The sequence below is a fragment of the Canis lupus genome, chromosome 9, assembly GCF_011100685.1.
Source record: "Canis lupus familiaris isolate Mischka breed German Shepherd chromosome 9, alternate assembly UU_Cfam_GSD_1.0, whole genome shotgun sequence".
NCBI lineage: Eukaryota > Metazoa > Chordata > Mammalia > Carnivora > Canidae > Canis > Canis lupus.
Genome location: NC_049230.1, coordinates 22,864,390 through 22,890,406, shown reverse-complemented (window position 1 = coordinate 22,890,406; position 26,017 = coordinate 22,864,390). Strand labels below are relative to the sequence as shown.

General features: G+C 42.1%; 1 protein-coding gene across 22 annotated transcripts in view; it reads left to right on the top strand.

Moving 5' to 3' along the window:
* The window catches only part of CDK12 (cyclin dependent kinase 12), a 79,452-nt gene that overhangs the window by 41,158 nt on the left and 12,277 nt on the right, over positions 1–26,017 (top strand). For 5 of the 22 annotated variants that reach the window (XR_005364414.1, XR_005364412.1, XR_005364410.1 and 2 more), the window contains exons 11-18: positions 64–195; positions 2,382–2,593; positions 3,961–4,413; positions 8,229–8,646; positions 20,235–20,343; positions 20,860–21,006; positions 21,637–21,819; positions 24,592–24,695. Coding sequence is in view for 2 of the 22 variants with exons in the window: in XM_038547433.1 (XP_038403361.1) it covers positions 64–195; positions 2,382–2,593; positions 3,961–4,413; positions 8,229–8,941 (1,510 nt within the window). In the remaining 20 variants the exon portion in view is untranslated. Of the gene's footprint in view, positions 1–63; positions 196–2,381; positions 2,594–3,960; positions 4,414–8,228; positions 12,168–20,234; positions 20,344–20,859; positions 21,007–21,636; positions 21,820–24,591; positions 24,700–26,017 lie in introns of those variants that run through there. The other 17 variants (XR_005364415.1, XR_005364413.1, XR_005364404.1 and 14 more) reach the window with 10 other exon arrangements.

Sequence of the window (26,017 nt, the reverse complement as noted above, 5' to 3'; positions counted from 1 at the left end):
CCTTTGACACAAGGTTACAGGTTTAAGAACTCTGGGGTCATTGTGAACTTGTTCTTTCCACAGCATTCCCTCAGCAGCACTTGATTTACTGGACCACATGCTGACACTAGATCCTAGCAAACGTTGCACAGCTGAACAGACTTTACAGAGTGACTTCCTTAAAGATGTTGAGCTCAGCAAAATGGATCCTCCAGAGTAAGTGCTGCTGGTCAAGTAGTGGCCCTAAACCTTCCAATAAGCCTCAGGAGTTGAGAAACTCAATATAATAATAGGTTTGTAAAAGGAACTACAAATGGCTAAGTCCAGAATGGAGTGGTGCCCTTGAGTATTACGGTTGCTAAGAGGTTTGTTTAATTGCTTTATGTTTTCCTTTTAAACAAGGAATAGATTTAGAAGTGATGTTTTTCTAATTTGACTCAAGCTGTCTTTTGTCCCTGCATATTGCCCTATACAAGCTCTTTGAAAGTATTCCTTCTAGTGTTTGCTCTTACCCATTTCATTTTCTCAAATCTCCTTCTGTGTTGACCATATACACCCACACTTGTAAAGACAGTCCTAATTTTAAATAGTATGCATCATTGTCAGGTCACATATCCCTAATTTTAATGTTGATAATAGGGTCTTTGACTGTGTCTCTCTCCCGTCAGCATCTTATTTATTTTCTGTATTCTGTAGGATCTTCTGAGGTTCTACACTCAGTGTTTCACAATTGGCAGATAAAAAATCTTCTGTCGTTGAATTTATCATTGACAATGTTATAGCTTTCATGTCAGAGTTTTTGTGTGTTTTTTCTTATATGAAGAAACTCTTTTTTAAAAAAAATTATTTATTAATGAGAGACAGAGAGAGAGAGAGAGAGAAGCAAAGACATAGGCAGAGGGAATGGCAGGCTCCCCAGGGGAAGCCTGATGTGGAACTCGATCCTGGAACTTCAGGATCACGCCTGAAGCAGAAGGCAGACCATACTCTCAACCACTGAGCCACCCAGGCGTCCCAAGATACTGTATGTGTCTTAGAGAAATATACAGTATTTATTTATTTTTAAAAATATTTTATTTATTTATTCATGAAACACAGAGAGAGAGAGAGGCAGAGACATAGGCAGAGGGAGAAGCAGGCTCCATGCAGGGAGCCCAACGCGGAACTCGATCCCAGGTCTCCGGGATCATGCCCCGGGCCGAAGGCAGGTGCCAAACCACTGAGCCACCCAGGGATCCCCAAATATACAGTAAAGACTGAGTGGGTAGTAACCACAAATCTAATTGTTCCAAAGAGATGTCCAAATTCATTTACTGCACCAGAATTTTGATACATTGAAATATGGCTTGAAATGCACAAGTTTTTAACTGAAATTTGGGAGCTCTTATTATTAAAGAGAGATTTTGGCTTGGGTAATCTTTATTATAATAAGATTTGAGTTGCCAGGACTCTTTACATTATTGAATATGAGGAAATATGGAAATAGATTAAATATATTAAAATATACTAATAAACCCCACAAATGAAAATACCAAGTCATGGAAATTCAGTGTGTTGAAAGAAGGAAAGAATCCATTTTTTGGTCCTCACAGACCAAATAACATAAATTTATTTTACACAAATGTGATTTAATCATACTGTATTTCAGTGAATTTTTTTTTTTTAAGAGAGAGATTTTATTTACTCATGAGAGACACAGAGAGGGAGACAGCAGAGACACAGGCAGAGGGAGAAGCAGGCTCCACGCAGGGAGCCCCATGTGGGACTCAATCCCGGATGCCAGAATCACACCCTGAGCTGAAGGCAGATGCTCCACTGCTGAGCCACCTAGGTGTCCCTCAGTGGACTTTTTGTAGTTGCTAATAAACCAATCATCTCTATCCTGTGTATTCCCAATTGAAACTTAACCAGGTGGCTCAGCGGTTTAGCGCCACCTTCAGCCCAGGGCCTGATCCTGGAACCCTGGGATTAAGTCCCACATCGGGCTCCCTGCATGAAGCCTGCTTCTCTGTCTGCCTGTGTCTCTGCCCCTCTCTATCTCTGTCTCTCATGAATAAATAAATAAAATCTTTTAAAAAAAAGAAACAAGAACTTAACCAATAAAGTTCTTCTTTATATTTGTTATGCAAAGCAAGAACATAGTAGGTATAGTAGGTATGTCTCTGATATTAGCAAGATCCTTATTTCTCACTACAGAAATCTCTTGGGCTTTTGGACTTTTATTTCCTCGGGCTACCATATGCCATGATCCCTTTTACACTGCTACTATTTATTAATATTTCTGGCTATTTTTATGTTATTCTTTCCGTTTCCCTCTGTTCTTTGCCTTTAATCTCTTGTTCCTCTATTCACTCACTATTGCAGTCCCACACACATTTCCCCTTTGCTTTGTCTTTTTGTAGCCTCCCCCACTGGCAGGATTGCCATGAATTATGGAGTAAGAAACGGCGACGACAGCGACAGAGTGGTGTTGTGATAGAAGAGCCACCTCCATCCAAATCCTCTCGGAAAGAAACTACCTCAGGGACAAGTGTTGAGCCTGTGAAGAACAGCAGCCCAGCACCACCTCAGCCTGCTCCTGTCAAGGCGGAGCCTGGGACTGGGGATGCAATAGGTCAGTTCTAGGATGGAGTTTTTGTGCTTTTATTAAGGTCATTTGGACAGGTTTTAATGGTCAAGTACAAGGATATGTGTGTGTGAGCTTTTAGCCACTGAAGCATTAATATTAATAAAAAGGTGCCCTGGGGATCCCTGGGTGGCTCAGTGGTTTGGCACCTGCCTTCAGCCCAGGGCGTGATCCTGGGTCCCGGGATCGAGTCCTACATCGGGCTCCCTGCATGGGGCCTGCTTCTGCCTCTGCCTGAGTCTCCGCCTCTTTCTCTCTCTCTCTCTTTCTCTCTCTCACTCGCTCCCTCTCCCCCCCCCATGAATAAATGAATAAAATCTTTTTAAAAAAAATAAAGAGGTGTCCTCATTGTGAGGAAAAGGAGCTAAACTAAATTTTGTATATGTTGTCTAAAAAGTCTACAATATAGATCATTGTCTTTTCAAGAAAGAATACTGTATCAATTAGATGTATAGCATAAATCAGTAAGTTAAGTAAGCCAAATTTAAGGTTTGGTTACCCATGGTACATGTAATTTGGAGCCCTGTTTATGTTAGATTTGATAAGACGTTCTTAGAATCTAATCATTTAAATCACAATTGCTATTAAATGTAATTAGTTCTATAGAGGGCTATTTGATCTACATATATCCAGAACTGTGTAATAGTGAACTATTATAGTAAAATAGTTCTCCTGTGGTACCATCAGTTTTTCTGAACTACAGGTATTCTTTCCATGGTTCATTTACCCTTCCCCATCCACATACAACAGTGGTTTTTAACAGTGGCTGCACATTAGAATCATCTAAGAAGCTTGAAAAGTAAACACTCCTGAACAATTGCCAGATCTCTGAGGATGGAAACTGAGGCATCTGAATTTTACAATCTCTCCTAGTAATTCTGATGTATAATAGGGGTTGTAAGTCACTGGCCTTGAAGAATACAGATAAAATGAAATCACATTTACTCATAGTACAGAGATATTTTAGTTAGTTTCTGTATTTCTAAGTGAATATACAATTTGTCATGACAATTTGAGGTATGAAAAATGAGATATTCAAATAAAATTTCCTTTTTTGAATATTGTTAAGTTGCTATTGCCAGTTGAAGGCCAAGGTCCGGGATCCCTGGGTGGCGCAGCGGTTTGGCGCCTGCCTTTGGCCCAGGGCGCGATCCTGGAGACCCGGGATCGAATCCCACATCGGGCTCCCGGTGCATGGAGCCTGCTTCTCCCTCTGCCTGTGTCTCTGTCTCATTCTCTCTCTCTCTCTATGACTATCATAAATAAAAAAAAAAAATTAAAAAAAAAATTTTTTTGAAGGCCAAGGTCCTTACCCTGCCTCATTCTATCCTATTGGCTCCACTGTCTGTCCACAGGCCTCGGTGACATCACACAGCAGTTGAATCAAAGTGAATTGGCAGTGTTACTGAATCTGCTGCAGAGCCAGACCGACCTGAGCATCCCTCAAATGGCACAGCTGCTTAACATCCACTCCAACCCAGAGATGCAGCAGCAGCTGGAGGCCCTGAACCAGTCCATCAGTGCCCTAACTGAAGCCACTTCCCAGCAGCAGGACTCAGAGCCCATGGCCCCAGAGGAGTCTTTGAAGGAGGCACCTCCTGCCCTAGTGGTCCAGCCTTCAGCAGAACAGACAACCTCTGAAGCTTCAAGCACACCAGCTGACATGCAGAATATGCTGGCAGTTCTTTTGAGTCAGCTGATGAAAACCCAGGAGCCAGCAGGCAGCCTGGAGGAAAACAACAGTGACAAGAACAGTGGGCCACAGGGGCCCCGAAGAACTCCCACAATGCCACAGGAGGAGGCAGCAGGTAAACAGACCGGTCATGAATCTCATTGAGCTCAGGTGCTGTTGATCCTCTTAAAAATCTCTTTAACATTTTCTTTTTCACATCAATGGCCTCAGTTTCAGTTTTCTGTAACCTAGCCTACAGGAGAACATAGCATCCAGTGATGTATTTCTTGCCCTGCCCAGCTTCTGTTTAAGTCTCACAGCTTCTCAAAGCACCTTTCATGTACTGATTGTTTTTCCATTTCCTGGGAGGTAGGTAAGTAAAGCCTCTGTGTTCTAATCCAAGAAAACCACAACCATTGCTAGTGATACACCTTGAACCACTGTGTGAATAGTGGCCACCTAGTATTGGTACTTGAAAATCTGCCTTCCAAATAAACCATCATCAGATTGTACAAATAATCAGCTTTACTCTAGTGTAGTGAATTCAATACCAGTCTTACCTGAAAGATATAGCCAAGAAAACTCTAATAAAATGCCATTGTTAATCTCCTGAAGAGTAATTTGGAAATATTTCTAAGTAGATAACTAACACCAACATTTCTTTTCACCAAAAATAATAGTATATAAATATAAACATGCTTTTTAAAAATCTGTGTTCCTAAAAGAGACAATTGAATTAGTAAGTGAGCATTACATAAAGAAAAATCTGAGAAATGGAAATATGTTATACCTTGATCTGGTATGACAACAGCACACAATTTTATTAGAGGAAAGAAAAGTGTAAATTTTCTAATTCTGATTCACAGTCTATTTGCAAAATGCTTACTTACCTCAAAGTGTTTTCAACTTGGAAATTTTCGCTGTCCGTGAAGACCCCATGAATTGGGGAATGAGAAGAAGCACAAGGGCTGATGAGGTACACTAACCTTCAACTTTAGATTGTCCTACATTCACACTTCATATGGGATGGTGCAGAAAGTATATGCCTTTTTTCTTCTGGTATACAAATATATAAGCTATTTTTCACATGCAAAGCTTTTTAAAACTGGAAGATAACGTAAATAAAATTAACCCCTTTACTTTACAGATGGGGAAACTGAAATCCAGGGAGTTTAAATAAGCCTACCTATGGTCCCAGTGCTGGAACCATATTATTCACAAAGGCAGAGATAGGACTGGTGTACTTTTCTTAATGTTTCTTTTTAACGTGTTTTTTAATTCACTTTGTTACTCTGTCATATTGATTCCAATTGCTTTTAAGGGATTCTAGGACATGGAATAACAGAGAAAGCTAATCTAGAATTAAAGCAGGCCTCTTTGCATCATCTCTCATACCTTCCTTCTCCTCCCTACACCAGCAGAAAAATTTAACTATAACCAAAATACCTGGAATAAGTCGTTCGAATTAAATAGTGTAGTGATTGAAAGAAATTCACCCAATAATTGAACCAACAAGCTATGAGCCAAATGGTGAGATTGAACTAAAATTAAGGCCTGGCCTGTGGCCAGAAATTGCTAGATTTACTTTTCAAAGGAGAGTAAAAATACCACTCCTAATTATTAGTCACCCTTTGATTATCCAGTTATCTCTGTCTCCTATGTTTGTTCCTCCCCTGCTGCCTCTTTTTTGGTCATTTTACTGTTCATTAGCACTTCCACCAGAGGGCAGACTGAGTAAGCCAGAGAAGGTGAAAATCTATCACTGGCTATGTTTTGCTACTCTTTACTTGTCTGAGGAAAGGATTATGATTGAAATCTAATGAGTCATTTGAAGTTTTTAAGTTATTTGTACATTTCATTAATACCTCCCTCCATTAGTACAGACTATTAAGAATTGCCAATATTGTTAACATTAAATCTTAAAATAGTATGACTTCTGAAATGTGATCTTTTAACTCTTATAAGAAGGTTTATTTAATAGTTGTTTACAATCTGTGTGCTTTTCTACTTTGAGGTAGTTTTCATCCTCTCCTACATGTGAACTTGAACTCAACAATTAGTTCTACTGAAACACAGCTGGACTATTTATATAAAAGACAAAGTTTAACTATGAAAAGTAGTAGAGCTGGAAGAATAAATTTAGCTTTGCTCACTTTTGCAGTTAGGCATTTTTAAAGTTGTTTGCCATTGGTATTAAAAAAAAAAACAAACTAGTGTTTCATGTGTAGTCCAAAAATACTTTTAAATATAATTGGTACTGAGATATTAGTAGCCCAACACTCTGAAATCTATAGATGTTTGTGGTCCAGTTAGCTCTCCTTTTTCAGTATGTCTTCTTTTCGACTGTAAGTTTTCTATAGCTAATTTTTTGTCCTTAAATTCATTTTTACCTATCACCTAGTCAACCAACCAACTAGTCAGCAAGCAACTTGGGTGGGTACTGTATACAGGGTGACTAACTCATCTCTGTACTATCCTGGTTTTAAAACTGAAAGTCAGCAACCCGAGAACCTGCTCAGTCCCAGGCAAATTGGGACTGTTGGCCACCCTACTTGTATGTTACATACAGCACCTGACCTCATCCTTCCAGGGCACAACGTTACAATACTGTGTTTTCAGAGTACTTTCATCTGCATGTTAAGTGAATGCATACTTTACTAATTGTCTTTGCAAAATATAATTGTGGTAAATATGCTACCAAAATACTTTATAACTAAAAAACTATTTTTGGCTTGTCTGAGAAATGACTTTTATATCACTAGCTCAGATAATAAAGAATTGATTATATGGACATTTAAAAATATTCCATAGGGAACAGGAAAATCAGTCATTTGGAAGATATCCCAAAACATTAAACCTTTTCTTCAGCAGGGTGACTGCCAACTCTTTAAAAATCACTGTTCTGATTGTACTTGGTTTTGTATGTCCTCAAACTCACACCATTTTACATCTCTACTCTCTGGTCTTGGCAGGAGTTATCGGACAATGATTGCCATGCTTGGGCAAATTTAGCCAGCAGTTGGGTGGGGGTGGGGGGTGGGAATATGGGGAGTAGTTCAAGAAAGACAAAGATCTTTGGAAGACAGTGTAGTGTATAAGTTCAATACATTTCTAAATACTCAGTTCTTGTCACGGTCTCCAAGATAAACAGATGTTTATCAACAGCCCATTCATTCTGCATGACATTAGTAATTTTTTTCATAGCATGGAAAAAATGAAGGAGGTTGGGAAACAAAATGGAAAATTATGATAATTAGTCTTTATAATTACTGTAACATAGGAAGCTGAACGACAGAATGGTGGTTAACATCCCTTTCTTCAGAATGTGGTTATGGGAAGAGGGAACTAAAGTTTGGAGAAGCAAGTGTGTATTTATACATGATGGTAATGAAAGGTTTTTACTTAATTTCATTTCTCCTGTATATTAAGTTCTATTTTAGGTGTTAACCGTATATCATTAAAATGTTCTGTAAAATGTATTAGCTAAGTCTATGCAAGGTCTCCTATTGTACAGCAAGATTATGTGCTAGAAATGTGACCACAACATGTGTATTATTTCCTCTCATCTTCCTTCTTTCTATTTTATTTTCATTAATATTTTGATCCAACAGCAAAAAGGGGCGGGGAGGCTGCCAGCAGCCTACATATTAGAACAGTTCCTTAAGGAAGGAAATGGAGGAAATCTCAGACAAATCAGGACAATCATTTGAAACATGATCTTTTTTACACCAGCTGTTAGATTCAGAATGCAACTGTTTTATTTTAATCACTTGATTTTATTTATAAATTGCAATTTCCTGATCCCAAGATTTTATTCTTTATATATATATTTGGTTACTTGTATTGACATTTGTTTATGTTGGGCAGTGTGAGTGTGTGTGTGTGTGTGTGTGTGTTTATAATCACATGTGATTTTTAAGATGGTGTTTAAAAGAAGTAACCCTTCCACAGCATGTCCTCCTCACATTCTTCCACCAGAGAAGAGGCCCCCTGAGCCCCCCGGACCTCCACCGCCGCCACCTCCACCCCCTCTGGTTGAAGGCGATCTTTCCAGCGCCCCCCAGGAGTTGAACCCAGCCGTGACAGCCGCCTTGCTGCAACTTTTATCCCAGCCTGAAGCAGAGCCTCCTGGCCACCTGCCACATGAGCACCAGGCCTTGAGACCAATGGAATACTCCACCCGACCCCATCCCAACAGGACTTACGGAAACACTGATGGGCCTGAAACAGGGTTCAGTGCCACTGACACTGATGAACGCAACTCTGGTCCAGCTTTGACAGAATCCTTGACCCAGACCCTGGTGAAGAACAGGACCTTCTCAGGCTCTGTGAGCCACCTTGGGGAGTCCAGCAGTTACCAGGGCACAGGGTCAGTGCAGTTCCCAGGGGACCAGGACCTCCGTTTTGCCAGGGTCCCCTTGCCATTACACTCAGTGGTCGGGCAACCATTCCTGAAAGCTGAGGGAAGCAGCAACTCTGTGGTACATGCAGAGACCAAATTGCAGAACTATGGGGAGCTGGGGCCAGGAACCACTGGGGCCAGTAGTTCAGGAGCAGACCTTAACTGGGGGGGCCCAGCTCAATCTTCTGCTTATGGAAAGCTCTATCGGGGGCCTACAAGAGTCCCGCCAAGAGGGGGAAGAGGGAGAGGAGTTCCTTACTAACCCAGAGACTTCAGTGTCCTGAAAAATTCCTTCCCTATTCATCCTTCCATCCAGTCCTCTGAAATATTAATGAAATCATTTGCCAGAGCAAGGTAATCATCTGCATTTGGCCTCTGCAAAGCTGTCTGTTGTATTCCTTGCTCACTTGCTACTAGCAGGCGACTTATAAAATAATGGTGTTGGCACCAGTTCCCCCTGGATGGGCTACAGCTAGAACAATTACTTCAACTCTACCTAGTAGTTATAAGTAGAGAATGTGGAGAGGGTCATTAAATTGAAAAGTAAATGTTGTATTAGTTCATTTGCCTGCACTTCTTGAGCAGAAGAAAAGGAGAACAGTTTCAATTTTGAGATGGCTCAGGAGAGGCTCTCTTTAGGTTTTTAAATTTTGGGGATTTTTTTATGATTTCTTTTGAATTTTTTGTTTTTTGTTTTTTTGTTTTGTTTTGTTTTCCTTTAAAGATAATAGTGTTCACAAAATTTGAGCTACTCTTAGGCTTTTGCTATAAGGGAAACAGAGTGACTGGCTGATTTAAATAAATGTTTCCTTCCTCTCCACCATCTCACAATTTTGCTTTCAAGTGAACTCTTTTTTTCCCCCATTGAGCATCTTGAACATCCCTTTTTTCCAAATAAATTACTCTTAAAATTTGCTCTGCTTTGACAAAGACATGCCCCTCTCCCTGCACATGAAGCAGGTTGTAGAAAGAGGCGCTCTTGGGCATGTAGGTAGATTTACCCCATCTCATCCCTTTTCTATCCCTTCTTTATAGAGTTTCTCATTCTCTCTCTCTCTCTCTCTTGCTCTCCCTCTCCCTCCATCTCTCTCTCTCTCTCTCTCTCTCTCCCTCTCTCTCGAGGCATTTGTTTGGAAAAAATTAATCGTTGAGATGCCCAAGAACCTGGGATAATTCTTTACTTTTTTTTGAAATAAAGGAAAGGAAATTCAAACTCCTATATTGTTCTCTGTAACTTTTCAATTCTAAAATGTTTTTGTTTTTTTAAAACCATATTCTGATGGTGAAGTTGTTTCATAAATGCAGACAGCCTAGGACATTGCTGTTGAGCTGGGGTTAGAGATGATGCCTCCATAATTAGAGGGCTAGTAAGAGCAGTTAGCATACTGTTTACACATATATTTTTATGTCAAAAAAAAAAAAAAAACTTTGAAACAGAGGATTGTATTATTGTCAAAGAGAAAAGAAATACATCCTGAAAATACATGGAAATGTAAGTTAGTTTAGGGTGCATATTTTTCTGAAGATCTATTCAATATGAGACCTTTTTTAAAAAATAATTTTAAAAGAACAGACCATGAGAAAGAACAGTATTGACATATACACATCTCAGCATGTATATCCTGCTAGTTCTTTTAGGGAGTTTCCTCTAGAGAGATTTGATTTTGGTTTTGTTTTTGGTAAAAGGGGTTAAATTATGACTTCATGGCAAGAATTTTGCCTTATTATAAGCAGGAAATGGAAAAGGGAAGGGCTTTCAGGGTGGGATAACTTGGGAGGCTTTTCATTCTGGCTTCCATTTCTATGTGAATACCAGCATATAATGTGTTTTAAAAACATACACATTCATATAAATTATCTGCACAGACTTAGACTTTTGTGAAACGTAGATTAGGGCCCTTTTACAGAGAAAAGGCAAACATGCTTCAGCATCTTGGAGGATAGTTTTCAGAACTCAAGTGAAGTTTCATGTTTCAATGCCAAGTTCTTATATTAAAAAATAAAAACTACTTGTGAGAGAAAGGTGCACTAATAAAAAAAAAAAAAACTTTAAAGAAATGAAGAATCCTCTTCAGATACTTAACATGAAGACTATTTTTCCCTGTTTACTGAAATAGGCAGATATCCGGTGTGTGTATTTCTTTATTATTCTCTGGGTTTTGGTCTGGCCTTGCCCTCATGGGCAAACATTAGAGGAAGAACCTTCTAGCCATTTTGGCATTGATGGCTTTTTATACCAGTATGTCCAATTAGATTTGCTAGGCTCACTGACATGCTATTGGAAAATTCCATTAAAGTTCATCTGAACCTTTTGTCTGTTGACTTCTTAGTCCTCAGACATGGGCCTTTGTATTTTAGAATATTTGAATTTGAGGCATTGGGCCCTGATGATTAAAGACCTTAAGCCTGGGATACTTTCAAATTACCTATCCAGTAAAAATAATTGGTCTCCCATCAAATATGAAAATTCGCTCTATATTTTAATTACATTTTGGTTATCAGCAGTCATCAATAATGTTTTTCCTTCCCCCTTCCCACCCCTTATTTTTAATTATGCCAAATATTCTAAGTAATATACTAAGTCTCCATTCCCCCATCCCTACTACTAGGGAAGGGGGTGAGTGTATGTATGGGTGTGTGTATGTATGTGTGTGTGTGTGTGTATGATCCCATCTCACTCCCTACCCCCTTTTGGGGAGTCTAGCCTTTACAAGGAAAAGTTTGGTAACTTTGATTATTTTAAAACCAGAGGAAAAAAGAAACTCAAATAACCTGGAATCTGTGTGGAGGAAGAAAAGGTATTTGTTAATTTTTCAACTATGTTATCTATAAATGTGATAGAAGTAAAGTTTTGACAGAACTTCAACTTGACTGTTAGAAAATTTCAAACTGAATTATATTCAAAAGCAGTTTTTGTTTTGTTTTAGTTACTGTACCACGGGAGGTAATAAGTCCATTAAATACATTATTTTGAACAGATGAAAAAATCTGATTCTGTTCATGAATGAGAGGCAAAACTAGTTTGGCCATGATCATTTTTGTGGTTTTGAAAACAATTTTGTTTGACCCAATTTCCTTAGTTTTTTCTTCAACGGTCCATAGGAGTGATAAAATGACATCAATCTATACTTTTAAAAGCAGGGCAGTAGCACAAATTTGTAAGTAGGACTTTTTTTGTTAACTTATGCCATAGACATCACCCAGCCACTTGTGTGTGTGTGTGTATGTGTAATATGCATATATAGTTACAGTACTAAAATGGTTACCAGCAGGTTTTGAGAGAGAATGCTGCAACAGAAAAGTGTCAGTTGCCACCTCATTCTCCCTGATTTAGGTTCCTGACACTGTATTCCTTCTCTCTCTTGTTTTTGCCCCACATCGGGTGTACTTTGTCTATGTACAGATATTTTGTAATATATTAAATTTTTCTTTCAGTTTATAAAAATGGAAAGTGGAGATTGGAAAATTAAATATTTCCTGTTACTATACCACTTTTGCTCCATTGCATTTACTTCTTTACCTGTAGCCTCTGAGCAAATCTAATAGTGTGTAAAAGGTTTTTTCCTCCACTTTATCTTAAGAATTATTTGTCTCAGAATCTCTGTAGTCTCATAAAATATATTTAAAAAAAAAAGTTCTCAGGGTTTGAAGAGGTGCTTCAGAACACTAGACTAGGAACTAGAGAAAAACGTTGGGGAAACCGTAAGGTAACTCTTTTTTTTTAAGTAGAAATAGTTACACAAATGATGGTGCCAAGCCATCAAAAGAGTTGAGCCTCATATACCCCAACTCCTGAAAGGAGAGGTAAGTGGGTTTGGGCTCAACTTGGCAATGAAAATTGGTAAGAGGCTGTTTAAACCAAAGAATAGTCTCAAAAATAACCACCCCCGCCCCCACCAGTTCTTATGTTACCATGAGTAGGGTAGGCATGGAGATTAAGATTAGTCTTCTAGCTGTTGAGATTTCCTCATCTGTTACTAAGCCAGGAAATGAGTCAAAGTTGTTTTTAAGGGTAAAAATCCTATTATCTTCAAAATCTTAACTATTTTCACCTGTGGAGAGAATTTTATTCCCTTTTCTTTCATGGTTTAGACCACTGAGAACTAAATTTTCCCTTGGGTGTGCTGCAGTCCTGCTAGTTATAAGTAGGCAGAGAGCAGATCAAACCCATTAGAAGACAGAAAGGAAGTAGGAAAGGAAGGAAGATAGGTTATCAGGAAGTTGGTGGTGGGGTGAGCAGTCATACAGGTTAAAGGGTACACCAGAACAAGGAAATCAGGAAGATAAATTCAAATACTGGTGGTGAGGGTTGCTGACCTGTTTTTGACTTCCCAAAGTTTATGATGGTCCCTTACCTGTGGGCTGTCTTTACCCAGAAGGAAAATGGAGAGCTCAAGATTGTTCCAATTCCTGGAATCTTGTGTTCCTGGTTAGCTTCCAGAGAAAAAGAATTTGGTTTTTGGCCTTATATACTGCAGGTTCATGCCTAGGAGTATGAACTTCAACCTACTATAGAATATTGTTTCCACTTCATAGGAGTGGCTTCTTTTTCATTCTGGGCCTAAAGGCTGAGGACCTAACTTAACTAACATGGACTTTTTTCTCACAGCCTAGACTATTTCTAATTAGAAACCATGCTGCTTCAGTATCAACATTTCTTAAGCACTCTTTAAGATACCAGACAGGTATCCTTAACTGTATGGTAAAGTTAATGCCTCAAGGTTTAACAGTTAATTCTCTTTGTGCTGGGATTTCTTTTGTTATTAAAGATTGCCCCATAGTTTGACTGTGTTTCAGGTATGGAGTTACTTTTCTGTTCACAACTTAGTCATCCTGAAGGGCTAGGTGGAAAGGAAGTGGGGAGTTCCTCAAGTGAGTAAATATTCAACCATTCCAAGGGAGCGGTGGAACTGCTAAGTCTTTTGGTTGTCCTGAGAGGCAAGGTGAGCATTTCTGGACACGTTTAATTTTACTGTCCAGGTGTGGCATTTATCCTCTAGAAATACTTTTAATGTTCCTGTAACTTTAAGAATACTCTCAAGTGAAAATTTACGCCAAGCTAGGGTTGAAAGACTTTCAGGACACCTGGAGGAATTGCTGGTGGTACTCTACCACTCCTCCCCATATGCAGCCATCTCTCCATCTCTTGTCCACCCACTTTTCATTTCCTATTTTTCACTCACTGCCCACCTTGCATGCATTAGGCCTACCAGAGATATTGATTGCTTAATCCTACAGGATATTTAGAGTTACTGCTGCTTCATAGTTTTGAAAGGTAATGCGAAACAACTCAGAAGACAAATGTCTATTCCAGATCCTCAACTTACTGGATAAGAGGTGAGGGAGGAAGCAAAATAACCATGCTTTCTTACTGCTAAGGAGATTTTAATTTATGTTGTGTGGGGGTACAAGAGATTCCTTTACTGGTCTAGGAAGGGCAGAGAGTCTCAACACTTCACTTCATCCTCTTCCCTCATGTCCTGAGATATGCTTTTGGTGATGACATTTCTGAGCTCAGTTGCAGATGGTGTCTGTGGGAAGCAAACCTTGGTGCGTGAGAAGAGGGCCCTGCTATCCATAAGAAAGCAGATGAGGATTGCTTCGATGCCCTGGTGATTAATCACCAGAGTGCCAAAAAGCTTTGACCACTGAATTGCTCTCATATCTACCTCAAAAATTAGTGGTCCAAGGCTGAGAGAAAGGGGCTGATATGAAGTTAGTCTTTAACACTCTAGATGGGTGATTGTTAGTGAAGCCATAGTATGTAGCCCATAGCCACACCATACTTCTCTGGAATAAGAGAATGTAGCTATAAAGTAAATTCACTTAGACATAGGTTTCCTAGGACCTGGAAATAGATGGATTTTTAGATGTTTTGCTTTGGCATGGTTGTAAACTACAGTTAATGTTGATAGTTCCAAAGGAATGAAGGGCATTTTATCCAAGCCAAATCATCTCTTGAGGGAGGCAGCATGGAGAAAGGCAGATTTGGCAGTCAGAGCTAAATGAAAAAATAAAGTCTGAGTCTTGGAGGATGTTTTTTCTTTTACCTCCTGTGTCTCAGAACTACAATACCTACCTTGTAGGTAAGGTAAGGATCAGCTTGTAGACAGACAACCCTCCCCACCAAAGCTCATGCAATTTTGAATGCTTTTGGCCCTGGAGAAAAGAGGCTGAATTCAAAGACTTAGAGCTTAGAAGTCTGATCCTTTCTGTAAATCCAGGAACTTCTGAGTTTGGCCTTGTTACCAGCATTTGCATTTTATGTTAGGGGACCAAAGGTCCATATAAAATGAAGCAGTACGAGGAGATGTAAATAAGGGAAGCAGAACTAGAGTGGTCTTGATAGCTGGGCTGCAGAAAGGGACTAAGGGTATAATTGCTTTTAAAGAAGAGATAGAAATACAAGAAGGAAAGATAATGGACTAGTGAAAAGGGATAATTGCCTTAAAGGTTCACAGTTCATTTAAAGGAGACCCATTGAAGCACCACTGTGAGTAAAGAGTTGCCCTTGAGTATAGTAGTATTACCTTTATAGTTGGAGGATGGGCCTAGAACCCTTAGGTTGGGAGAGGCTTTGAAGACGTTTTCACTAGGAAAGCTTGATTGATTATATTAAGCAAGTAGCATACACAGAAATTTTGCTTCCTACTGCTATCTACATATTTCAAGAGAATAATTCAGAAATAAGGAAGGAAGGGATGATATGGATGCATCACGTTAAAAAAGTGACTTGTATTTTTGGAGTTTTAAAACTCCTGAAAGTGGTTTTGTGTATTTTAGGCCAACTAGCATTGGAACTAGTGTTATTCCTCTCTCCTTTGTTTCTAGATCCAAGTGAAGGCAGTGTGTAGGAAAGTAAACAAACCAAAAAGTGAATTAGAGTCACAGACTTAGAACCAGAAAAGGACATTAGTTTGTCTAGTTCAATGCTGTCTTCAGCCAGTAAACAAATAGGCCCAGAAAGGTTGAGAACCTATGGTTTTTTGAGGAAGGAGAGAGAGAATAGGAACTAATGTTGTCGGGAATCTACTATGTGTCAGGCACTGTGCTAAATGCTTTGATTTTATTATCTTGATCCAAGCACCTGGAGGCTGAAGAATGGAAAGAGTAAAAGGCAAATTCCTCTTGTTATCCTGAGCAATACATAGGTGGCAATAAAGTGGCAGATCACTTTTTTCTGTCTAACCACATAGGGCTAAACTATAGGAAGTGAAGAGTCAGGGTTTGAGAGTGAGGTTAATCTAAGGAAGTACTTGCTAAATAGTGGAGACTCAAAAAAAAAAAAAAAAAACCTAAAAAAAAAAAAATAGTTGAGACTCATGAATAACTTCTCTATTGCTGGAGACCTTCCAAAAATGTGATGGTCAAAGGTAGGCTAGAGGCAGAGCTGGTAGAGAACAAGATTACTGTTGGCTCTGGGATTGATTTGCATTCTAGAAAATCAGCTCATGACTGAGAATATAGGTTAATCTTGGAAATAGGGAACAAAATGGGGCTTCTCATCCTAAGGGAACTTCAAAGAATATAGTGTTTGTATACTAAGAATCAAGGAGATAAACAAATGCCTTCGGTGACCATGCTTGTTTTTTGGGTTTTTGTTTTGTAACACGTTGGGGTCATGAAAGAATTTATAATTTTGGAAAGACTCAGTGCCAATTTCAATGTTGATAGGAGCAGGTGGCAGCTTGAACATTGCTATTGAGAATAAGAGTTTATTCCTCATGGTTGTTTGATATGATATCCCAAGTGTTATCTCATGAGGGCTGCTTCAATGGGGAGCAGTAATATTATTAGCCGAGTCACGTCCTGGGTACAGGACAACTTCTGAGGAAGATTAAGGGAAGATCTCACTTTTAAAAGAAGCTTCTGGATCCGGGCACCTGGGTGGCTCAGTTGGGTAAGCATCTGCCTTCAGCTTGGGTTATGATCTCAGGGTTCCGGGATGGAGATTTACATCAGGCTCCCCGCTCAGCAGGGGTCTGTATCTCCCTCCATCTGCTATCTCAAGTAAATAAAATCTTAAAAAAAAAAAAAAAAAAAAGGAAAAGAAAAGAAAAGCTTCTGGATCTAGGAGATGAGTCTTATACTTGAGTGGAAAGTAAGGAATCAGCATTTGTAAGTCAGCACATTAATGCAGGCTATTGAAATAAAATAGTAACCTGGTACAGAAATAGCCATAGCCAAGAAATAATTCGTCAAGTTAGAGTTAACCAGAAAAGATTCTTTGAGGTAATGAAGAAGATAGAGGTAATGAAGATAGAGGAATAGAAGGTATTCAGACAAAACTTAAGAAGTTTTATGTGTGTTTTGTGCAGAAGGCTGTGAATGGGCTAGTCAGGGTGGTAAAGGAGAGAAATATTAAAGTTAGAGGAGCAGCCTTGCGGGCCTGAATGAGTTCAGATTTGATTTAGTAAGCATTAACAGGAAGCAGAGCATGGTGGGCTGAATATGATGTTGAGGATCTCATACTGGGTCAAAGAAGCAGGAAAGCTTGCTAGGATATTTTTTGTTCTGGTCCAAATGTGAGGCCCTGAGGGCCTGCACTAGAATGGGACAAAGAGAATGAGAAGAAAGGAAGGGGGTCCATAGGAATTAGCAAGGCTAGATGATAGTTTGGATGTAAGAGGAGAGATGATCCCAGGACACATTTATGCTGTTGATGGTAATGAGAGCTTGGAAAGAGGTATTTGCTTTGTTTTTAAGAAGTAGGAAGTGTTTACTTGATTATCGAATTGATGGGATATGTCTTTGTTCAGTATTGTGGGGTCTAGGTGGAGGCAGCACACCTAGGAAATAGTGAAGTATGTGGTGTGTGCCCAGTCATTTGCACTCTGCCCTTTGCAGGTGGGAAATCCAGGTGAAAGATTATTGCTGGGGTGTTCTCACAGACTTCAAGAATGCTATTCCTCTCTGGATCTAGGAAAGAAAATACAGTTTTTGCCAGTTTCTTCTCCTTTAATGCTTTGAATATGGAATATGACTAGCCTGTGGCAGCATGTGCCTATGGATGCACAATTCTCTGGCTTGTTTCTTGGAAGGCCTTTTTCTGTCCCTCCCTGGGGGTCATTTGTATCTCTGGTTCCTGCTCCCAGAGCCATAAAGTGGGAGCCCCCATTTATTAATTGGGTTGGGATTGGGGAGGGGGTCCGCGGGGGACTCTTTAGTGCAGCAGGCGGGGGTCTTCCCGAATGAGCCCATTAGCCAGCCCCAATGGCAGCTGAAACGGGGCCGCAGCCAAGTCCTCTCCGTTTCAAAAACCCTCCATCGCCTGCAGCAGATCAGAACAAGGCCTGCGGGAGCCCTTAGCTTCTGATTGCAGCTGTGAGGAAGGACAAAACAATTTATAGGAAGCCAAGTAGCTCCTGTCTCACTATCTCTTCCTTTCTGACTTTGGGGAGGGGCAAGACTAGCATTTGGTAGCCCCCACACACCCTTGCGTCTTACAAGGCATGCATAGGCCTAAAGTAGGAGTGAACAGTAGTGAGTGTGTTTGCACTGGTTGGACATTTATATCAATGCTCTGGGTGTTTACACATGTCCTTGCTTTCTTATTCCATCCACATACAGTTGTATTTGACACATGGTCCTCCCTAGGGCAAAGCCAAGTGTGTGCTCAGACAGTCTGAGTTGTATGTTGGGGGGGCTTGCTTTTCACCTCTTTCCTGCCCCATACCTGCCTTGTGTTTTCTCTACTTTGTAAAGATTCAGGGTTAGAGTTAGATCACCTTCTTAACATCTCTTCAGGAGAGAAGGAGTTTGGCACTGAAAGGAAGACCTCCTACTGGGACTCCCTCATTTGTCCCTTTGGTTAAGCCAGTATGAGAAAGACAGGCTTTTCTAGGGGACCTTCTTTCTGCAGTGGCCCAGAGAGAAGGTGTGAAGGGCAGGAATGTTCACTTCCTGATAAAAGGAACTGTCTCCTTGTAAAATCATGGCCAGCGAGAGCTTAGAGATCACCTAATTGACTCTTCCAGTGTACAGAGCAGGGGAAACAGATTTGAGGAATGGAAGTGCCTTGCCCACTATCTCATAGTGAGTGAGTTGGTGGCAGCCAGCCAAGACTGGAATCCAAGAGGCCAGAATCTTAACCTACTTGAGTATAGATCTCCCCCAACCTTAAGATTGCCAACTCCTATGAGTGTTGAACTTCCTCAGTAGGGCTGTGAGGTTTTGAGGGGGAAAGGTGGATTTGAAAAACAGTAGAAAAACTGAGGAGCTTTATGTGTTTTTACCTCAAAGACTAATCTCTCTATGACATACAAATTGTACGAAGTGTAATCTTTTTATGTAGTCAGAGAGTTCAGTTCATTGGGAAAGCAAGCTGCAGGCACCACCAAAGACCCTGATGTGCGCGGAGTTACCCCCAAAGTTCCAGGAGCACTTTGCCACCAGCTCTCGGGTTTGGAACGCAGTGGGGAAAAACCCTCTGAGGCCCAGTGAAGAATTTACCCTAAATCTCAACTCAGGCTCTTTTGCATTACCATACAGCTGTAGAAAAAGCAAAATCCAAAAAAAGGGAGAAAGAAGACACACCTCAGCTGGGAAGCTAAGGGGCTCCCTGAATGAGAAAAGGGATTATAGAACTCGAGTGAAATGAGATATTCTCTGAGATTGCTGGGAAACGGGCCTGGAGGGGGGAACCCCTTACTCTCCCTTATTAAGTTTTAAGTTGTTGGTTTTCTCCTTTGATAAGGCAGAAGGAAGGTGGTGTGGTGCTCCACAGTGAGCTAAGCCCTAAATAGTGTGCTCATTGAACTGACCTGCACAGCAGGTTCTGAAGTCCTCTCACTCTAGTGCTGAGACTACCCTACCCCTCTTTGGACCTCTCTGAGATGTGTCTATAGTCCCTTCCAATGCTTAGTTTCTGAGCATATGAGTCTGGGAGCCAATGATGTGCATAGAGGGAAATGCTAAAGAGTCCCTAAACTGGAATCAAATCTTGGAGGAAGAAAGGTACCCCTGAACAGCTTAGAGATAAGAGTTGTGAGTCTAGGTCAGAGGAACGGCAGGTCTGCAAAATGAACATTTTGTGCTGATGACAAAGAAACATCCTAGTACATAACCTTTACATTTTCTCCATCACACCCCAATTGATAATATAGGGAGAACATGATTCCTCCCTACATAAGACAGCCTCCATGATCTGATCTAAAACTAGCTGGTCTCCTCTTGAGTCACCTTCTTGCATTAACTTTTCATTAACCTTGAACCTTCATCACCCTTTATATTCTGGGCTTTACAGTTTCTGGTTCTGTTGAATTCCTAATTTACGTCTTAAGTATAGAAATCACTGTTTTTACTTTATTGAATTGGGAGCTGGTTCCCAGGAGGTAGGAATCTTAGAGCAGTTATAACTCTCTCTGGAAGCATATAAGGTTCATCTTCATCCTTCTGGGCTTTGTGAGTTCATGTTTGAGGGTATTGGAAGAGTGGTGACCATCACCATCGCTGTTACCTACTAAAGCCATACTCACTGGGCGAAAGACCAAATTTTTCTTTGATGTCTAGTCCCTTGTCTCATGTCTAATGAAACCTGTCATTTTCCTTTACAGGTGGCAGCAGCAGAAGAAAGGATAGCCTTTGAGGAATTTGGTGAAGTCCATCAGTCACCTGGCATCTGGAGCCCTGAAAAGTTCAGTCTTTCATTGACTTTAAAGCCAGGTAGGAACCTAAGGCCAGTCAGGGGTTTGAGGCCTGCTTTTGTAAAGGATTTCTCACCCCCACCCCTACTTAGGGAAGTTTCTTATTCCCAAAGATCTCCAGAAGAGTTTTCCTGGCTTTTCATTTGACCCTATTATGGTATCCTACCTTCTCATGAAGAATTTTTCCCCAGTTAGAGTAGATGACTCTCTTTATTAACATTGACAAGTCATTTCATCCCTCTTCTTTCCTCTTGGCCCATTTCACTAATGGATATTCCTCTTTGGTGGGATACTCTCAGCCTCTCTACAGCACTTGTCCTACTCACACACCACCACCAACACGACCACGACCACGACCACCACCACCACCACTACCACCACCATCACCACCACCACACACACACACACACACACACACACACACACACAGCCCTGTCTTCTCTAAGAAGCTGTTTTCTCTATTTTTCTTTTGAGTGGGATTGAGCATTCTTTCCCTTCTTACTACTTCTCATCAGCTTTTCTACCTCCTTTCCAGAGTTGATGGAACCCTTTCTCACCTGTCCAGACATTGGGCAAGACACCAGAAGTAGAGGCCCACAAGCCTGCTTCCCTCTATCCTCATTGCCCAGAACCAGGCAGGTCATGGGCTTTCAGTGCCCACCCCCACCCTTCTTGCTGCCAGGTAGGTGGCTCTTCTCTCTACCCACCAACCCCAAACAGGGTCATATTTCTCTCTGGAAGTATTTCTCTCTGTTGTTAAATATCTCCAACAAGGGGAAGCCTTAATGACTCAGCTCTCTGCCTGCAACTTCCAGTTTTAATCTTTAGCAGGACCTTGCTGATATTAAATATCCGCCCCTTTTCTATAGTTCAGAACCATTTTCCTCTTTTGGTAGATGAGGAAATAGGGATCAGTAAACAGACACTTCACCCTGGAGTATAGGGGTCCAACAATAGGCAACAAGCACTTCTCTTGGGGCTGGAAGTCTAAAGCCATAGATGTGCATTTTGCCCAGTGGCCTGGCATCCTTGGAAAATACCTGGGTCTTTTGAGGGAAAGGTGTGTTTATCTGGTGTCTACTCCCAAGGACAAGGATCTCAAGGCTCTGAGAATCTGTCCTTAGTCATTCCTAGACCTCCCCAGGGAGTAAGAATGGATTGCTGTATAGCAGAAACCCACCACCAGGTGACAGTGTCTGTAGTTCAGATGGCATAGTTCAGGTGGCAGCTCTTGACTGGCACCTGTAAAGTTGGCAGAGGTGCCAGAGCCTCTCCTGCCATTGTGTGACATCAACTTACCTTTTGCTCTTAGGCCTTCTCTCTCAGCAGCTCCCCTCTCACCCCTGTAAGCCAGACAGCACAAGCATCAGCCATAGTAAGTGCCAACTCTGGGTCAGGTGCTCCCTTCCTGATTGACACATATCTTGAGTTGGAATTAGGATGCAGTGGATGAAAGGATAAAGAAGCAGGAAATATCCCTGGAAGTGGTCAAACAGTAAGTATGCATGGGTACCTTGATGACTCAAAGATCATCAACATTTATAATTCTGTCCATCTGGATATCAACCTGGATGTCTGATCTCTCAAAGCTGCTGGGCCACTTGGGCAGCTGCAGTCTTGGTTTCTGCCACACGAGGGTGCTGCTGACCAATTAAAACTCCTGCCCCTTAGGCATAGTTTGGGTGGCAGAGGCAGGCACCCTTTCCTCCAGACAGGGATCAGAAACAATCTGAGAGAATCTGGGAGCCAGGCCCCAAGAAGCCAAAAGAATAATTAGTACCACTTGCTCTTCCTTAAAAATGGCCTGATACCCTGAACACTCCACCCTAGTGGCCTGACACCTCCATATGTTTCCATCTGAATTCAGGAAGCCCCCAGCGCTAGACACCACACATCTTGCATAGGTGCTTTTCTCCCTCAGGGTGTAGCAGGTTTCAGCTGCCCTTCCCTTCTACCCCCATTGTCTCCCTGCCTCTTAAACAATCACTTTCTAGTCTAGAGAGTAGGGGTTCCTGTGGGTTTCAAAGAAAAAAAATCTCACAGTCCTAAGAAAAGTATCTTTGTTAGCGATAGAGTGTTGGGAAGAGGAAAGTAAAGAAGCTCAGCTTTCTGTGCCCCTATCACCTCCGCCAGCACAGACCTGCCAAACTCAAGATGGTCCAATGGATGTTTGCAGCTTGCATGGCAGGGGGACACCCAAAAAAAGGTGTCACGAAGCTGGATGGGGAGGGGGGATGCTTTGGCCCTTGAGCTTCAAACTGACCCCATATGGTGTACTGGTTCTGCCAAGGATCCAAGTGGCCATGGGGCCCTTATGAGGGTGAGATATCCCACAATTGATCCTCAGTTTCCATGAAGCCCTTCCAGGCTGAACAGACTAAGGGAGATGACAGAGGTTCTCCTCCTCCCTCCTACCCCCATGCCCGAGGGCCCCTCCCCAGGAGGACAGCTTGATTAAACAGTCGGTGCTGCTGGAATTACTGCACAGCTGGCGCTCCCCCCAGCACCCCGAGCAGAGCAGCAGCGCAGATTAAAATCTCCAATTAGCGTTAAAGTGAAGTGAGGAGGTACCGAGGCTGCCAAGGAGGCCAGGCGGGGGCCCTGGGTCTACAGACACCCCCACTGGTGCCTAGATTCTGAGTACCACCTTCAGACACCCCTTCTTTCCTAGCTTCTCTCCCAACAGCTCTCAGTGGCCATTAACTTTGCATTGCTTGGGGCCAGAGGGCTTTCTGAGGGGCAGAGGGTGGAGCAGATGCCTTACCTGACAAAATGCTGGGGACACCATAAGTGTGGAGAAGAATGAATGATCAGTGCTTGTCAGGGGAGACACCCTGCTCACAGCCTGCCAGGCGACCTGGTTGAGGGGACTTCACACTACTGCTGCTTCTTTTTGCCTAGAGAAAGGGCAAATAGGACAAGTCCCTCTGGACCCTCTTACCTATAAGGTGCTGGGTGTTGTGGTGCCCATACAAACATCCATCCTTGTATATTTTATCCCATCTGACCCATCTGCTCCCACCCAAATTATGACTCTGTTCTTCCCTCCCTCTGTTATTTTTCTCAGCTTTCCTATGGGTAGGGGTAGGCACAGCCTAGCTTGGGAGCATCGCCATGCCCTGCCACCTGGGTCCCAGCCGGCTTCTCATTACCTTCTTTGCAGTCTGGGAAGGAGCAGAGATATGCCAAGAATGGAGGCCTTAGACTCTTGCAACCTCTGAACATCACACCCTCTACCATTTATACTTTTACCTTTCACCCACCAAGCCCAGAAGGAGGGCAGCACAGCTAGCCACACCCTTTGACTTCCCTCTGCCCCTTTAAGGGAAATGGAGGTTCGTACCCAGCTGACTGAACCTACTCACACCTCCAGAAATTAGACACCAGGGCACAGTGCCACCCTCCCAGGCTGGCACATGCTACTCTGGCAGAGGTTCAAATAACACCCCCCCTTCATCCTCCCACCCCTATGTCTTCCTCTTCTCTCTCCCTCTTTCTTCCCCTCTCTCTCTCTCTCTCTCTCTCTCTTTTTTTCTCAGCTCAAAGCACAGCTGAGCCTTAAAAGGAGGGGGGGAGACCAAGCTGGGGCAGGGGGTGGAGAGCTCCAATAGCACGTTTTCACCTGCCATTTAATTGGATGTATTTTTAATTAATGGGACCTTAGGGACCAACATGAGACAATCTGATCTCTGAATAGGGACAGGGGAGGGATTGGGTTAGGGAGGAGGATTGGGCCACTGGGTGCGGTTACTGGGAACCCAGGCCCATCAATCACTGGCCACTTTGCTCTCTGGCATGGGGAATAGTGAGGTGGAGGAGGAGGGGAGGTGCTAGGGAGAGTTGCCAGGATTTCCCCCCAACTGCCAGGACCTCTAAAAAAGGAAGAACTGTACCAACTGACTTGGGTTTGAGGCCCAAAATTGCAGCCAGGATATTAGGTAAGGCAATTTTCTTGCTCCTAGGATTTTGTCCAGCTGGGCTTGTCCAGTGAGATGTAAAACTGAAATGAAAGTGGGACAGAGTTTTGAGGTCCTTGAAGAGAGGGAGCAAGAGCTAGGGACCATAGAACCTGAGACGGTGTATGAGGAAAGAGGAAGGCAGAGTTTAAAGATATTTCTGAATGTTTAGACGTAAGAGAAGTGTCCTGGAGGTTACATGCAAAGCAGCATACATGTGAGGACTGATGATTTTGGGATGTGAATCATAGAACCTTACTGCTGCAAAGGAGAAAACTTGGAGTTCATCTTACTGAATCTTCACTTTACAGATGTGGAAATGGAAACCCAGAGAGGAAAAATCAGTTGAGTCCTGTCCTGGAATTGCTTTGTGTTCCTGGCTTTGGAGACTTCCTGGGAACCCAAGGAAAGGATGGTAGGTAGGTAGGTTGGTTGGTTGGTTGGTTGATTGGTAGGTATATAGGGTGTGGGGAGGAAAGTCGAGGGAAGAGGATTGGCAGGATTATTATTGGACTCTCATTTCTCTGGCCTCCAAGTCTTAGAAGCAACTGAGGGGAGTCAGGCAGGTGCATTATTTGAGGACTGTTTCCCTCATATAGCTAGTTCCAGAGGTCATTGCATACATTTCCCTGCTTCCAAGCCAACAGATCCCCAGAGGTCCCCAACTCTCATGGAGACTTTGCTATACTCTGTAAAGTCCACAGATAATTCAATGTACCAACTACACCAGTTCCTGAACCAAGAAATAAATCTCCCAAAGGTGACTAAATATTGAGCTTTTTTAAAGATCTTATCACAAGTTTCCCTGTCATAGTATAAATTGCTAGAGAAAATTATGCCCAAAAATGTAGGGAGGAGTGGTCTTATACCTCTTATCCCATGTCTAGGCCTAAAACAGAGACAGGGTTAAAACTCAAGGCTCTGAAGGCCAAGTCAGAAATGCCCGTGTATTCATGCGGTGTGATGACCCTAGAACACTTACTCAAGCCCTGTCTGGCTTCATGTGATGTTGGTGCACAGTGGAGAGGAAGGCATGTTTCCAGCCATCCACATCCCCACTCCCTCCTTCCTTTGCTATTCAGACACTAGAGTTAAGGAGGGAAAGAATGAAGGAGAAAGGGACTTTCCCACCAGGTTGCCAAAGGTGGCATTTCCTGGCATCTTCTTCCTCCCTTAAAAAATTCAAGATTCTTTGTTCTGTGCTTCATGAGACTAAGTTGAAGTCAGGGCAAAGATGGACACAGGGCTTGGAAAGCAGTGTGGATAGAAACTTCATCACATTCTCCAAGCCCCCAACACCTTCCCCCGACTCCCAAAATTGTCTTCTCTCTCAGTATCCCATTTTATTTATTTTTTTTTTTTAAATTTTTTATTTATTTATGATAGGCACACAGTGAGAGAGAGAGAGGCAGAGACACAGGCAGAGGGAGAAGCAGGCTCCATGCACCGGGAGCCTGACGTGGGATTCGATCCCGGGTCTCCAGGATCGCGCCCTGGGCCAAAGGCAGGCGCCAAACCGCTGCGCCACCCAGGGATCCCAGTATCCCATTTTATATCCCCAAAGTCCTTGAGGAAGAGCAGGATATGCCTCTTTAAGTGGCCTAGATTCACCTTGCTTTACCTTTAGACCTTCAGGGTCATTTCCTTGCTTTCTCTACAAATAATAGGTGAGAAGGACCCCTCACATCCCCCCCACCCCCAGACAGTCTAAAAAGAACCCATCTAGCTCTTCCCTCA